Source organism: Daphnia carinata, chromosome 5, assembly GCF_022539665.2.
Source record: "Daphnia carinata strain CSIRO-1 chromosome 5, CSIRO_AGI_Dcar_HiC_V3, whole genome shotgun sequence".
NCBI lineage: Eukaryota > Metazoa > Arthropoda > Branchiopoda > Diplostraca > Daphniidae > Daphnia > Daphnia carinata.
Genome location: NC_081335.1, coordinates 2,436,941 through 2,452,484, shown reverse-complemented (window position 1 = coordinate 2,452,484; position 15,544 = coordinate 2,436,941). Strand labels below are relative to the sequence as shown.

The following is a 15,544-nucleotide window of genomic DNA, read 5'->3' as shown; positions in this document are numbered from 1 at the left end:
CGGTATTTTATATTAAAAAAATTGAAGTGCATATCTGGGCTCCCTTCCTTTCCGTAGCCCCGTTTCCCCTTGACTCGTAATAAGCCCGTAGGGGGTCATGCCCCTACTGTACGGTATATATAAAAACAACATATACCGAGGTTTGGAGGGCTCTGGCCGGAAAGGGGACGTGGATGTCCGCTTAGTCCGATGATGTGTTCACGGAGGGCTCTGTGGCTACCCACAAATCCGAACTAAAGGTTAATCGCTCCTGTAAAAATGTTCCAAATCTTCAGCTCTTCTTCCGGCTTCTCTTAGCCAATCACCGGGTAATCTCCCCGGTGGGTCAACAAGGCAGTGTCTCCCCCTGCCTGGGTTGACGGCAACTTTTGAAAGGGCTACTGTGCCTTTTTAAAGTTGCAAAAATAATTGTAATGTGCAGAGAATTGTCAATAAAATTAAAAAAAAAAAATATTTTTTTTGCAAAATTTGTTTCTTTCATTGTCTGTGTTATCTGTGTTCACACATGACATTAATCAATTTTTTTTTTGCTTTGCTTCATTTGTTGTTGTCACCTTTGATGGTAAGCATTGTTTCCATTGGTTTATCATTTATCTGTAAGTATTATTTATTAAACTCTTTGAATTCTTAACCTTAGATTTAAGGAACAACGTGTAACATTTGGATATTTTCTGAAGCAATTTTGTATTTTGTTTTACTCGTTTGGGAATCGAACCCCAGACATTCAGCGTGCAACGCCGATGCTCTAACATTGAGCCACGAGATATATCAAAATAATTTATTATCGCATATCATATGTTATCGCCTAGGATGTTTATGCAGTCTTTCACAACTATACGTTTATCATTCTATTGTATTCATAAGGTCCGTAGCTCTGCGGTATAGCCTTAAGCTGCGACACCAGATATCTTGGGTTCAAACCTCAACTAATGTGCATATTTGAAGCAGAATAAATGTTGAAAAGAAAATTGTAGCATTGCATTTCAATTTTTTTCTAAGTGTAAATGTCCATAGGTAACAAGGAAAATTTGTAATAGGCTTTCAAGTTCATGGTTGGAATAATGGTAAAACACGTGGTTGACATGCTAGAATACTAGGGTTCGATCCCCATGTCGGCTAATGTGTAATTAAATGATAAAAACAAAAGTAAAAAGTGTAAAATAGGTTTTATTGTCCCTCCTTCCACCCACATATCCACCACTTTACATACATTTTAATAAAATATTCAAAATACAATACATACACAAATACATACAACTAACTCGTTGGCTGCCACGCCACCATATTCTACGGTCGCTACTGTCGCTATCGAAGGGATAGCGACCAAGGGGGCCGGGTAGGCCGGGCTGAAACGACGATGAGACCATTACGGCAATGCACAACCCAGGTCTACATCGCCGTCTCGTTCAAGGGAATTCCCTGTGGTGCATTGCCTAAAGGGCCGTTCGGCCAATCTTGGGCAGTGGCGCTGCTCCACCCCATGGCAGATAGACCATGGAGCAGAACAGCGCGGCCCGTCCCTGTCAAGCTACAAAAAAAAGGGGATCAAGGTGGGTGGGTGGCAGCCAACGAGTTAATTAGATTAGCATTACATAATACGAAATAAAACAAAACAATACCACGATGAGGCGACCACGAGGTGACGAAGGGGCGATAGGAGAGGCGAAGACGACGCGACCACGAAGCGATGACGGCGCGACGGGCAAGGCGAAGACGGGGCGACAGGCGAGGCGATTGGCGAGGCGAAGACGGGGCGAGGCGAAGACGGGTCGACGGGCGAATCGAAGATGGGTCGACGGACGAGGCGAAGACGGGTCGACGGACGAGGCGAAGACGGGTCGACGGACGAGGCGAAGACGGGTCGACGGGCGAGGCGAAGACGGGTCGACGGGCGAGGCGAAGACGGGTCGACGGGCGAGGCGAAGACGGGTCGACGGACGAGGCGAAGACGGGTCGACGGACGAGGCGAAGACGGGTCGACGGGCGAGGCGAAGACGGGTCGACGGACGAGGCGAAGACGGGTCGACGGACGAGGCGAAGACGGGTCGACGGGCGAGGCAAAGACGGCGCGACCACGAGGCGAAGACGGGCCATGTAACAACCTTTTGCACGATGTTCCACGATGATCTCCTACAGGCCGCTGCTTATTTACTATTCGGCATTCCATCACTTTTTTTCATTTTGCTGTCATTGCGTTACCTAAATAACAAACAACGGTATTACAATATTACACTTGAACGGGCAAATGGAAACTTACTTTTAGATGGCCTGAGAGAGTTAATACACAGAGATCGGAATCTTGAAAGTCTTTTTGCATGGGACAGAAAAGGAAAATGCCCTAGCTCTAAACGACAGAAGTAAAACCAACTGTTAATTTTTGGAAATAAAACATTGTTGGTGAAACTATAACAGAGATGGCTATTTGACATACAGCTGTTACTCGTAGACTAAAAAGATAGTGGGGCCAGGAATTACGAAGAAGAAAGTAAAGACTTGGCAGTCTTATAAAAGGATATTAAATGTAAAGAAAAGTCATATTAGACTAAGAAAGAAACTTAAAATACCACAAGAAAATGGTTTTGGGGTCAATGTCTATGTGTGTTGGTTGGTTAGGTAGGAATGGCAGGAAGACTGCTGAAACGGTGGTAATTTTTGTTGGCCACACGACACAGAGGTACAAGCCACCTTTGCCAGATCCGAACTGATAGTTGATGAATGGATAAAGTGCTGCAAAATCAGACGAAGATATTCAAATGATAACACTTTTGCCACTGTCACAACCTCTGTACTTTGTAACTAAAGTTTCATGAGCTGTTCCTTGAAAGTAGAATCATACTAATTGGATTCTAGTATCAAAAGGTAAGCCTTATACCTTTAAATGAGTAATCTTATCCCATGATTGAACGCAAAAGCCAGAATATGCTGCCAGGCTTTGTTTTTGACAGCTGGCATAGCTGATCTCGTTAATAAGAAATCTATTTAATCTGGTTGACTTTCAAACACAACAATCAAAACACTTCACCGTCGATAGCATAACGATTTTCGAATCTTCTGTGGTATGCTGACACAGTTAACAAACATTCGGCCGGATTTCCCTTATTATGCGTTCTAACTGAACAAATTAAATTGCACAACGGCGCCATCTTGTTTTTTAATTTAGAATCAAGACGCGAATTTTCTTAAGAATTCACTTTCTTTTTAATGCGTGAAAAATACTGCTGTGAACACGTCCATTCTGTTTCTAAAGCGAAAATTCACGTCCCCCACCCCAACAACTGTGACTAGTACTTGTAGGCTGCGGCTTTTTAGGCGAGGATAGCGATTCTACATTTTTGCTCTAAAATTAGAATTACCATTTCTTACCTGCTGTTTTTGCATATCAAGAGCCGCACAAACTCACCACATTGTTCTCTTTCGATTTGAAAATGAATAATACAAAATGGGAAAATTATAAAAATACACATAGCACCAGATAGTCAATTGGCAGCCGTATAATATGTTTCAATAACATCCACAACAGCATCTGCGCACATAATAAGTACGCTAATGTGTATGCCTGTTTGCTGTTAGTGTCGATGACAATTTCGCGAAGAAAATTTGAAAACAACGGTCGACATAGAAATCTCTTAAATGGGTTAAATCAATCAAACGGTTGCGGGCAAAGGAAAATTAAAAGGCGCTGAATTAGCCAAAAAAGTGAATGTTAAGATGTGGGAGACAATGCAAAATATTACGGGTTTTAATGAAAGTGACAACGTTCAGAAAAGCGGAAGACAAACAGAGCGAATCAATTGAACGTTTCTGTGATTTACGTTGGTCTCCGTGATAAGATAAGACATTTTCAAATCGATCGAAAAAGCTAAATTCATCTTTGATTGTAACGGAAAACTGCATATGTAGTGAACTTAAGAAATTTTTTAGCTACAATTTGGGAAAACTATTCACATGTATCATACACAATACTACCTTAAGGTAGTATTGTAAATAAAATAATAAATATATAAATAAAAGAAAAAATAATTCAAGTATGTGAACTCACATACTTGAATTATTTTTGCAACTTTAAAAAGGCACAATAGCCCTTTCAAAAGTTGCCATCAACCCAGGCAGGGGGAGACACTGCCTTGTTAACCCACCGGGGAGATTACCCGGTGATTGGCTAAGAGAAGCCGGAAGAAGAGCTGAAGATTTGGAACATTTTTACAGGAGCGATTAACCTTTAGTTCAGATTTGTGGGTAGCCAAAGAGCCCCTCGTGAACACATCATCGGACTAAGCGGACATCCACGTCCCCTTTCCGGCCTGAGCCCTCCAAACCTCGGTATATGTTGTTTTTATATATACCGTACAGTAGGGGCATGACCCCCTACGGGCTTATTACGAGTCAAGGGGAAACGGGGCTACGGAAAGGAAGGGAGCCCAGATATGCACTTCAATTTTTTGAATATAAAATACCGTCTCGGGAATCCAAATTAAGTATAGAAATGTCATGTCATCCATTCAATCATTACAATTTATTCAGTGTCTTGCCCCAACGAAGCATCTTTTCAGATCCAATGTTACTGTTAACCTATGCTGAGAAAAGAAAATAACACCATTAAGCATCTCAATTGTTGCTCATGAGACTTACATGAGTTATAGATTCAACTTCTGCCAGAAGCTTGGGAAAGGCCATACAAATTGCAGATGAAACCCATTGTATAAGGCTCTTGAATGATAAAATAGCACCCCTAGAATGTTGCATTGTTGATAGTTGTGTTCCCATTATGCTGAAAATCCTTTCCTATTGGAAATTTTTTTTTTAGGTTAGACATGATTGGCAAAAAGCAGGAGAAATGCTTTCTCATAAATTCCAAAAATTTTCAAAAAAATTCCTTTCATACCTAAACAGTCCATGTATGATGTTCATCGCTGCAATGCCTACGAAATGAAACATCTTTAAGGGCCATTTAAGTACCCAGCTTCACCAACACTCTGAATGTAAAGGAAAAGTTGTTCTTTAGCAAAAGAAGCAGAATTATTTAGGCTTCAGGCTGTGACAGAACTGTAAAGGATTGCTGTTACACAGGATTCTTTCACACAAGATGGTACTTCTCATTAGGCAATTTGCATTACTCTATTAATTTACCTCACACCTTAATGGTAATGCACTCTCAGTGTTTTTTCATCTGTAGGCTCACTCTTCCATCCTGTAACACTTCCAGACTTGACTTGATCCCCCACTTATATTCTGGGCATGCACAATAATAGCATTAAAATACTTTTTCGATAGACAAAAACCAAAAGTACCTTATTCATGTTTTATGTTGAACTCGTGCTATTTCTGGGTTTCCATACCACACCCATTTTTCAGCCCAAATATGGTCCCACAAGTGTTCACTTCCTTCGCTGCATGGATTTATTACTAACAATTCTTTTAGTGCAGCACTAACAGAATGTAACTTTAACACACTGTCAGGTGGTAGACTGAATAACTAAACAATAAATAATTGTTTGTTAAAATTTTATACTTATTTTGAATTCTTATTTGAAAAGTTTAGGTACCTGACTGTGTTCGCCTAATGCCAATTCATCCTCATGTTCAGTTAAGGATGAGTTTTGAAAAACCTCCTTCACTGTTTGGAAACTGTTCCGTTCCAATTTTTTCTCTTCCCCTAGCTGAGCTTGTAGACTCAAATTTGAGCTACAAAACACAAATGAATAAAAGAAAATAAATAGAATCATTACGTATTAGGCCTTACCATCCTTAGCTTTGCTGTTATCTAATATTTTGTGTTGTTCCAATAATTGGTCCTGCAGCTTCATAATTTGATCTAATAAACAATAATTAATAATTGAAAACCAATATAATAATGTTTATACTTACCAATTTTTTTGTTTTATTATCTTATCCATTTTTCAATTGATCCTCCAGCCACGCGTTTTTCTCCAGCCACGCTACTCAAATAACTGCTAATGGGATACTATTAACTGAAATTGCTTACATGCCTGTAATAACGAAACTGACTGATAGATGGCTACGAGTAGAAAAAAGAGAAAAAAGTACGATTTTTTTTTTTTTTCGGCCATTTTTTTTTTTTTTTTTTTATGTAAAACGGATTGCCATACGGATTGCCATATTGCCATACATAAATGGCAATCCGTTTTTTCGCCTTCCTACTTTTTCGATTTTGGCAAAATTTTAGATTTCGCTTTAAATACATGGTTTCAATGCAGAATTGAACGGACATCACGAATATGAGGATTGTTTTCTCGAGGGACTCACAGTTGTTGAATAAAACGTAAAAAACGGTGAAGTTGGGTTAAAAAATAAGGCCGGGCTTATATCGTCGGGCTTAAAATTTTTACCTATTAAAATAATAGCATTAAATCTAGATAACTATAGATGATTCTGATTCAAAATTATTCATGGAACACAAAAACAGAATTGGTTTTTATATAGAGTTTATGTTTCTTGAATAATCAAAGATGTTTGATGTATCATACTAGCGCTGTAGCGTACTGGCGCGCTAGTAATGGTTTCGCTTCGCACACACACTAACTTTACATTTTAGATTACTCAAGAACTATAAATTTTACGTAAAAACAAATTCCATTTTAGGGTTCCTTGGTGAATTTTGAATCAGAATCATCTATAGTTATCTATAGCTAACCGTAATTAGAATATTCTTGTTTTTCATCATTTTTGTAAATCATACTTTGGTTAACTTGTACGCAGCTTATGCAGCTTCAAATTAGTGCGTGAAAGGCACTTTTGCAATGCCCATTTATTTTTATTGTTATATACACGGTGATTATGTACATAAAAAAAAATTACACCATTGATTGATGACTTCGTGGCTGGAGTCTATTTTTACAATTTAGATAATATAACTAAGGCCTTTGATGAGTAACGTCAGCCGGGTGCCGAATGAGCAGAACACGGTGAGCAGAAAACTGCAGATGCATGACCGGAGCGCGGACAGGTCAGCGGTGGGCCAACACGCCATTGATCAGTTTCAATATTATAAATTTCTACTACGTCGACAACGCTGGTTCCATTGAATCTAATTAAAGCAATAAGCTTAGAAATGTATTCAAAGATGGGCGTTCATTTCCGTACCCTCCCATGGCGTAGATTTGTTTTTCCAGGACTGCCAAAGTCAGTGCACTTCTAGCTGACAACATCGGACTCAAAGGTGTCCAGACATCTTTTTCTGTGTCGTATCGTTCAAAAGAATTCAGTTGACCAGTAGGACTCATTCCGCCAGCGACGAAGATATATGGCCCAAGAGCCACTACTCCGGCACCGCTTCGTTGCTGATTCATTGGGCTGCAAACTCACCGTTGTTAGTATTAAATTACACTCGGAAAAAGTAGGATATTACCTAACGAATATCCAGTCATTTTTTTCTGGGTGGAAACACTCAACTGTTTTTAAGCGATCTACACCATTGAATCCACCAATGGCGTAAAGAAGTCGGTTGACAACAGCAGCCGCTACGCCGACTCGGGGATTTTTCATGGGTGCCACCCATTCGCATTGAATCCGTTCAGGATTGTAGCGCTCGACCGAGTCCAAATTTGTTTTTCCAGATGCTCCACCTAGCGCATAGAGATATCCATCGAGGACGGCTAAGCCTGGGCGGTGTCTAGTCTGCAGCAAATCGGCCCGCGATTGCCATGTGTTGGTTGTTGGATCGTAAGCGTTTACGTGTCCGCTATCGCCTACCGCTTCCGGGACGTTTTCTCGGCCACCAACGGTATAAAATACACCACCTATTTCAAATTAAACCATCAATACTTCGATCTCTTCTTGTTCAATCTTTCGAAAATTGAACGAATCATACGCAGAAAAGCTCCTCCAAGACCTGAACGAGACTTCGGCAATGGCGTTAGTGGGAGCCAACGACTCTCACTGGCAGAGAAGGCTTCAAACAGGTTAATGGAACGACGCGAAAAACCAGCTACAATGTAAAGAACGCAAGGAGCTGACGGAGTCCTTTGCGGTACACAAGGCGATTTGTGGAGCGACAGTTCTTGAAAATTTTTTGCTAAATGTTCGCGACAGGCTGGTACCTACGCAATAAGGAATCTTTGTAACATCACAAAATGTGTGGGATCTTTAAAAAAAAAGTATACTTTTTTCAATATATCACAATTCTTCATTTGGTCCTTTAGGAAGCTGGGCGAGAGATAATGGCACCGGACTGCTCCTAAAATGTCTTCCATTCTAGGCCGTCTGTGCTCTTCATTACTTCGAACCCACTGGGATACATACCGCATCGTCAAATGGTGAATTAAATATGAAGTCACGAGACATTTTCACCTTTAAAACAGCATTGTATACATCCCGTTCTTCCCTAACATTTAAATGATCGCGTCGGATAAGAGCTACCAATTGGCAAGAACTCAGTTGCAAGAATTCTTCCACTTGACAAACCTAAAAAACAGGAAAGTTTATAAAGCATTTCCCTTTGGACAAATAGAAGTCCACAGCATACTTGAATAAAATGCTGATCAATGAAATCATTTGCGGCTTCATACAAATTACTACAGTGATGCTGCTCAGCAAATGCTGCAATGCCAAGGGCATTACTTGGGTCTAATTGACTTTCAAGGAAAGTGCAACACGCCTGAATCACTGGAGATACCTATGAAAGATTGGCAATCCATTTGTTTATTATTACAACCCCCAATACTGTACAGTGTTTAGGCTGATATAGGTTATACATCCTTACTTGAAGCATGCTTCCAGCTGGAAGCAACTGGCAGACAACTAACTGATTAATCACAATTTCACCAGTATAAATGAAAGAAAGAAGTTTGCTCATCACAGTTGGGCAAACTCCTTGCAGCTTGACAAGAGAATCCTCCTTTTCTCGTAGGCCACTTGTAAACATTGCTATATTGCAAAACAGTGTGTCTTAAAAATCAGCACACGAAATTTGTCATGTAATGTCTCTGTTACCCTTGAAGTACGGACTGGCAGCTGCCAATACTATCTTGTGGGCATGAAAGGATTCATTCGCCACATCCAACCGTACATCTGTTAACATCTGGTTATGCTTCATCACATACAGACTCTGTAGAAAAATAGTGACAATCGCTTTTTAAGTTGACATAGAACCTTAAGATATTTTTAAAAACTTTTACCTTAAGCAGATCATATTGATAAGATTTAATGCAACACTTCATTTCTCCTTGAGCAGTGAATGTGAACGAAGCAGGATCCAAACCTGAAACTATGCTGTGATCGCTGGAAGCTTGAGAACAATGTGACCGTAGTTTCCAACATTGTGATAATCCTGTGTTTGAACAACCAGGATTGCTGTCCATTGTGAACTAGAATGATGGCACTTCTCGGCGAACCATAAAACACACGACTTCAGTAGTTTGATCGTGACAATAACTTCTCTCCTTTCCTGAGTTTTTCATAGACAAAGAACATATGTCACAACACCACAGCCAGTAATGTGGAAACATTTCAGGACGATTTCGTTCAAACACATTTTCATACAAGTATTTCAAAACCTGACAAGCAGGGCATGAGACCACAAGCCTCAGCTGTTTTCAGGTGAGGTACTAATGAACAGCATTTAAATTTAGCTATGTCATGCTTACTCTTCCCTTCCTCCTTTTCCTTTTCGTTCAGAGTCCACGCAGTTATCAACATTCGAGTACGGGCAGTCGAAGATAAATAGTCGACTAGTTAGCACACAACGAAGTCGACTATGACAGAACCTGCCATACACCCCATTACGTACTAAACTTAACGTCCATTCTTATACCTACCAGGAAACACTTTGGCCGCGTACTCTTCCGTCTTGTACAATGGCTAGGTTCTCGGGAAAATGAATCAGGAGTTCTACTTGCCTTTACTAAGCTCAATTTTACCAAACTGTCGTGCTACCACTGAAAGAATTTTTTTTGTTCTACTGTGCCAAAAGCGAATGCAAATTGATACCGTATTCGCTGAAGAACCACAGGGAAGTATGGCTCTCAATTAATGCGATTCTAGAGAACTTGAGCTGCCTGGCTGCCTGGTTATGGTTCGATAATTTTAGAAAAAAGGCAACCAATAGAACCAGTTTTTGCAATGCGCTAACCCTATGGGTCTCCTCCGGTAAAGCCAGTGTGGAAAAAAATATGCTGTGTCATGCTGCAACCTTGCTACAGCACAAAAACAAAAAATGAGATAATGAACGACCGAGAGCACTGATGACGTGCCAGCCTTATGTAAGCAGCTGTCAAAAGTCCAAAGTTTATCTCCGAAAAAGAAAGGGGGAAATAAAAACTTGTAACTGTCGTTTTATCAAATGTTCAAACTTTTGGCCTTTTTCATATCGGACGTTGTCATTTTGTCTGCTATTAAAACTATTTTCGTCCTTTACGTCCTTTAGATTTCGTAATATATTTCTCAGCGAATCGATTTTTTATTTATTTTTTTTTTTTTTTTTACAGAAAAGAAAATGCGGTCGATCTTTTAAAAATGGAAATAAGGATTGTGTATTTAAAGAGTTACACAAATGACAAAAGTTGAACATGTATTGTACAAGAATAAAGTGCACTTTTGCATGTTTTTCAGCCATTTCAATTCACACGAACAAGGGACAAAAGCTCTCCTACCTCGAGATTCCACGAACTTGGTGGCTATTTTAAATTATGAAATTCAATACAAAAGAAAGAAAAAAAAAAGGAGAGGAGGGAGGAGAAAACGGTAATAATAATATTAGGGATATTCCCATGAAATCATTTTCTTTAAACAAAAAAAAAAAAAAAGGCAGTTAATTTTCTTTTTCTTTTTTCTGTTGGGAGACCGATGAACCAAATAGCTGTTCTATATGTACACACACACACACACACACACAAAAAAAAAACCTGGTGCTTGGAAGCATGTGGAGGGGGGGGGGGGTTCTTTCTTCTTAAAGAGTTATGTTGAGCAGAATGACATCATTAAAGAATTATATATGCATGCGTGTATGTAGGTATGTAATATGTACTTTTATGTATATATGTATAATGTATATATGCAGCACTTAAACTATTGTAGATCTGGAGCAAATGTGAAGCGGCTAATCTCAAACACGAAGTAGGATAAACTTTAATTCATCCCATTCTCTCTTTTTTAATATTTCTTTTTTTTTTCTTTTCTCGTTTTTTTTCCCCCCCATTTTTTTTTTTTTTTTTTTTCCAAGTGTACAGTGTCAAGATTGTGAAGCGTGGGACGTTGAAAGTCTTTCTCATCTCCCACGCTGTTGAAAAAGAATACAAAAATGTTGATGAAGAAGTCACATCGTCTTCTAGTGATGATGGAATGTTACAAGTTTGATGGTCAAACGTAAGATTCCTCTCCGTAACTGTCGGTAGATTCGGATCGTTGTCTCGTCTGCTGTTGTTGCTGGTGAGCAGGTGGAGAGCGATACGGTGGCGGAATGCTGGTACCGCTGGAGACGCTAGAGTTGCCGTTGAAGAGAGCCCGGAGTTGAGAGACACTCCAGCTGATTTCAGCCCGCCGGAGTGCCTGACTAGTTGCGGTGCTCGGTGTCTGCTGTTGCGGCTGACTGGCGAAGTCTTGCTTCTCTTCTTCGACATCTTCGACATCTTCGTCGTCGTCGTCCGACCCGTCTTCAGACGACACCTTGTCCAGTGGTGGGAGAGAGTGAGATCGGTGAAGCCCCAATCCATCTCTCCCGGTGGACGAGTCCTTCGTTCGCGGACGGCTGCGTTCCGTCTCGACGGCCACTTCGCGTCTCCTGTTGACGCCTCGAGTGTTTTTCTCGTAGCGGCCGACCGTCAGTTTCGGCGGAGGAGGAGCTTCGTCGGCCGAAGAGGCAGACGGAGTCAGACTGGGTTGCGGTGAGAGCGAAGTCTGCGTCTCAATCTCGCAAAACTGGGCCCAGTGTCCAGACGTCTGAATTTCCTGGTCCCTTCTCTCCTGGTCGCTCAAATCTTCCTGGTCGTCGTCTTTGGCTGTGGTCCACTCTTCCCGTCCGGCGTTCTCCATGGCCGTGCGGAGGTTGTGGGTGGAAAAGGCGAAAGAGCGGTGGAGCGGAGTGTAGCTGTTCTCAATCGAGACGACGCTCACATTGTTGCCGCGTCGCTCCTTGCGCGGAAGCGACGGAGGCTGAGTCGGACTCGAAGTTCCACTTCCGTCCAAACTGGACAGAATGGAAGCGTCCATATGGATCGTTACAGGCCGAGTTCGGTTCGTTGAAGGCGACTGCGCCGAGTTGTTGACTCGCATCCGCACCGGGTGCGAACGCAAATGGATCTTTTGCTTGGGCGGAAGCGGCGGGATCGGATCGCTTTTGGGCGGTAGAGGCGGTGGCGTCAGTCCTTCAGAGTCCCACCCGGATTCTTCCGTCTGCTGGCCGTTGAGGCGAATCGGCGAGGCGCGCACTTGAATTAGGCTGTTGTTGTGGTTGGATTTCTCCTTCCACGTCGTCCAGTTTGTACCGCCCGTCTGCGGCGTGCCCTGATGTCTTTGGCGCCTGCTCATCATGGCTTCCTCGTAGCTGGGTATATCCGGAGTGCCACTCAGCGACCCGCTGCCGTTGGAATGGACCGAATAGAGACTGGTGTCCTCGGAGCGCTGCTCGCGCGAACGACGTCCGCCGTTGCTGGCGTAAATGACCGTGTCGTAATCGGCGTACCTGCTCGATCCGCTCGGCGGAGTGGCGGCGTAGTGAGAAGAACGAGACGAAGAGCCGCCGCCGCCGCCGCCGCCGCCGCCGGATGCGGGCACGCAACTGACGACGGGCCGGCGTTCCGCTTGCCTCGATCTGTGCTCGTGGTGCGGAGTAGAGGTCGTCGTCATCCTGCTCGAGCTGTTGGTGCTTGCACTGCTCATCCGGCTGGAATGTTTGGTGGACGGCGTTCCGTTGCTAGGGTACACAATCGATCCCATGCCGTCTTGCGACACGATGATGTGAATAGGAGCAGGAACTGGAACAGTTAGAGCTCCGTAAGTGGATTCCCAGGCGGAATTGACCGCCCGATAGTCCTTGGATCCGCGCGAGTTGGAACGGCTGACGTGCGGAGTCGAATCGTCGTCGCTGAGGGTACTGGAATCGTATGAACGGTCGGCCGTCGAGGCCTGCTCCTCGGCCGTTATGTGCGGTGTTGAATGACTCGGTCGGATCGATCCGCCGGAGCGAGACGGACTTTTATGCCCGTTGGCACGGCGATCCGGTTCGTCGACGTAGAAACGCAATCCATCAAGATCGAGATTGGCGTCGGATTTCGATCGACGCGACAGTTCCATGCAATCCATGGCCATTCGGCTGCCGACGGGCGGAGCAGGAGCCCGTCCTTTGCGGTGTGCGGCCGGTTTCTTGTAGTTCTGATGATAATGGATATCTTGCGATTGATTGCCATTAGCCAGGCTCTCATCCGACGCGCTACGGCGAAGCATCATGCCCGAAAGGGGCGGCGAATCGAATTTGACTCCGCCAGATTGCTTGCGGTTGTGCGATTTGCGCCTGAACCAGTCCTGTCGCTGGAAGTGCGACCCACCCGACTGGTATTCTTCGCCCAGGACGACGGTCGGAGTCGCCTTGGGGACGGCGTAGACAACATCGTCCGAGAGCTTACGGTAAACAGCATCCGGACGCGAATGGTCGTAGACGGGGGTATAGCTAGACGGCCCGCCGTTGAGTTTTCCGTAGCTATCCAGGAGACGGATAGATCCGTTTTGGATGCCATTCTTGTCTCCGTTGCGGATGGACGGTACGGCGTACAAGGAGCGCGTTTGATCCATGCGACTGGACACGATGGTGGCGGACGCAGTGGTGGACCGCGATCGCATCTGGACGGCGTTTCTCGATTTGTCGCGGTCGGATCCTCGTCCCGAAGACGAAGATTCACTGCCTTCTTCCATGTCTTCATCCGGAGTGTAAAGCTGCGTATCGGACAGCGTCAATCCGGAATCGCGCGACAAGTTCGTGACGGACATCTTGTCGCGTCTCATATGGATCGAGTGGACGTGGTGATCGTGTTCCAATCCATCGCCCAAAAGTTCTCGTTCCAAACTGTCGATGGACGAATCATCTCGGCGCATCACATCCGCTGTAATTTTAGAAAATAATTGAATTAAAACAAATTCTTTCTTTTTTTTTTTTTTTTTTTTTTTAAATGAATAATAATTACAGTGGTAGAGGCTATGCAAGCTGTCGGATTCTTCATTGCCAGAATCGTGCTGCATCAATCCTTGTCTGGCCATGTGTTTTTGTACGGGAGCTTGGCGACTCCGGCTGTGACCGTTGGTCGTCACGCCATTCGTGTTACAGCTCACTCTTCTACTGTTCTGCGCTTCCGCTGCGGATGTGGCTACTGGTGGTTTGTCATTCAACAAATTGGCCTGTAGCGGTAACGCGTCACATTGGATTTTTCAAAAAAAAAAAAAAAAAAAAAAAAAAAAAAAGGAAATGAAAAAAAAAAATGCGTTAGTTGTTTTTTTTTTTGTTTTTTAACTTTTGATTGAGTGTGTGAAACAAAAGCAGAAAGAATAATATACCGTCTCGGCGCCAAAGAGGAGCGTGCACTTGTCAATGAGAACGGCCACAAGGGCGGGCACTTGTTTCGAAGCTGTGGCTTCGGCGCTCAGAGCTAGAGCTGGGTTCAGGGCTGCGGCGGATGCGTTGGAAGTGGAAACTGGCGCCCAGAGCAAGCTCGGCCCGACGCAGACGGCCAAATTCGAGGCTGACATCATATTGTGGGAAGAATTGGCCACTATGTGCAGGAGCACGCACAGAAAATGGCGCAACAGCGTCACGTTGGCACTGGGCAGCCGATCGCACAACCTTGACGAGCCAAACCACCACAATTCATATTTTTGTTTTTTAAATTTCATTTTAATTTCAGTGGTGAGAAACAAACAAATAAAAACAATAAAAAAAAAAAAAAATAAATAAATACCCTTTAATTTTATCGAGGGCCGAATCTTGGCCGTCCATGGCGGCCACCTGGAGCCACTGGTCGTACATGCCGGAACAGAGAAGACTGTCGGGCAACGAACGGAGGAAATCCTTGAAGACGACGGCCGTGACGACGGCGTTGACGTTATTCCAGTCCATGCGGGTTCCGTTGGCGTCGATGCGCTCGCGGATCTCACGGACCTGTCGAGCATTGGCCGACTTGCGGAAAATGCCGACCGTGTGCGGACCTTTGGCTCTTAGTTCCAGCAGCATGTCCATAATTGGTTGAGGCAACTGGTCGGCCTGCGCAAAAATTTTCGCCAGCGGCTGGCCAAAGAAAGCGCCAGCTTTGGCAGCAGCCAATAAAGTGGGCGACGTCGGATTGGCGGCGCCAATCGTCTCCAGCGAATCCGGTTTGCTCTGCACCCTGCGAAACACCTTCTGTATCCTCGTCGGCGATTTCTTGGCCTTGCCAGCGCCGCCGGCGCCATTCGTCTTGGTCGCCACCACTTGCTTCGCGTTGCCCAGCACGCTGCCATTAAAACTGGGTTTCTGCACACTCCTAACATCGCCAGCCAAAGTCAAGTTGAAACATTTGAATTGATTAGCATTTTTATTTTTATTTTTATTTTTTTTTCTAGAAGAAGG

At 43.7% G+C, this 15,544-nt stretch overlaps 3 protein-coding genes and 2 long non-coding RNA genes across 7 annotated transcripts in view; 1 reads left to right on the top strand and 4 right to left on the bottom strand.

Moving 5' to 3' along the window:
• Positions 1 to 15,544, top strand: part of LOC130696465 (dolichyl-diphosphooligosaccharide--protein glycosyltransferase subunit STT3B-like) — a 70,705-nt gene that overhangs the window by 11,338 nt on the left and 43,823 nt on the right. The window lies entirely within an intron of this gene.
• On the bottom strand, positions 1,869 to 3,090 carry LOC130696468 (uncharacterized). 2 transcript variants are annotated; one of them, XR_009002650.1, is made up of 4 exons: positions 2,873 to 3,090; positions 2,565 to 2,727; positions 2,258 to 2,344; positions 1,869 to 2,199 (listed from the first exon to the last, which is right to left on the bottom strand). It is a non-coding gene; the product is annotated as an uncharacterized LOC130696468 (long non-coding RNA). The 2 variants fall into 2 exon arrangements; XR_009002649.1 differs by having other exon boundaries at positions 2,565 to 3,090.
• On the bottom strand, positions 3,493 to 5,947 carry LOC130696467 (uncharacterized). 2 transcript variants are annotated; one of them, XR_009002648.1, is made up of 8 exons: positions 5,866 to 5,947; positions 5,741 to 5,812; positions 5,544 to 5,682; positions 5,289 to 5,473; positions 5,128 to 5,229; positions 4,883 to 4,973; positions 4,630 to 4,782; positions 3,493 to 4,574 (listed from the first exon to the last, which is right to left on the bottom strand). It is a non-coding gene; the product is annotated as an uncharacterized LOC130696467 (long non-coding RNA). The 2 variants fall into 2 exon arrangements; XR_009002647.1 differs by having other exon boundaries at positions 3,493 to 4,569.
• LOC130696466 (kelch-like ECH-associated protein 1) lies at positions 6,734 to 9,596 on the bottom strand. The gene is made up of 10 exons (XM_057519544.2): positions 9,135 to 9,596; positions 8,950 to 9,064; positions 8,720 to 8,883; positions 8,483 to 8,632; positions 8,308 to 8,421; positions 8,121 to 8,246; positions 7,829 to 8,057; positions 7,367 to 7,757; positions 7,102 to 7,311; positions 6,734 to 7,045 (listed from the first exon to the last, which is right to left on the bottom strand). Exons 1-10 carry the CDS (start codon positions 9,315 to 9,317, stop codon positions 6,895 to 6,897), a joined length of 1,833 nt encoding a protein of 610 aa, XP_057375527.1. The 5' UTR covers positions 9,318 to 9,596; the 3' UTR covers positions 6,734 to 6,894.
• Positions 10,463 to 15,544, bottom strand: part of LOC130696460 (uncharacterized) — a 96,603-nt gene continuing 91,521 nt past the window's right edge. Inside the window, exons 17-20 of the mRNA XM_057519537.2 lie at positions 14,898 to 15,458; positions 14,497 to 14,782; positions 14,130 to 14,340; positions 10,463 to 14,048 (exon numbers count right to left, since the gene is read on the bottom strand). Of these exons, the coding sequence (XP_057375520.1) occupies positions 11,314 to 14,048; positions 14,130 to 14,340; positions 14,497 to 14,782; positions 14,898 to 15,458 (3,793 nt within the window). The 3' untranslated portion in view covers positions 10,463 to 11,313. The remainder of the gene's footprint in view (positions 14,049 to 14,129; positions 14,341 to 14,496; positions 14,783 to 14,897; positions 15,459 to 15,544) is intronic.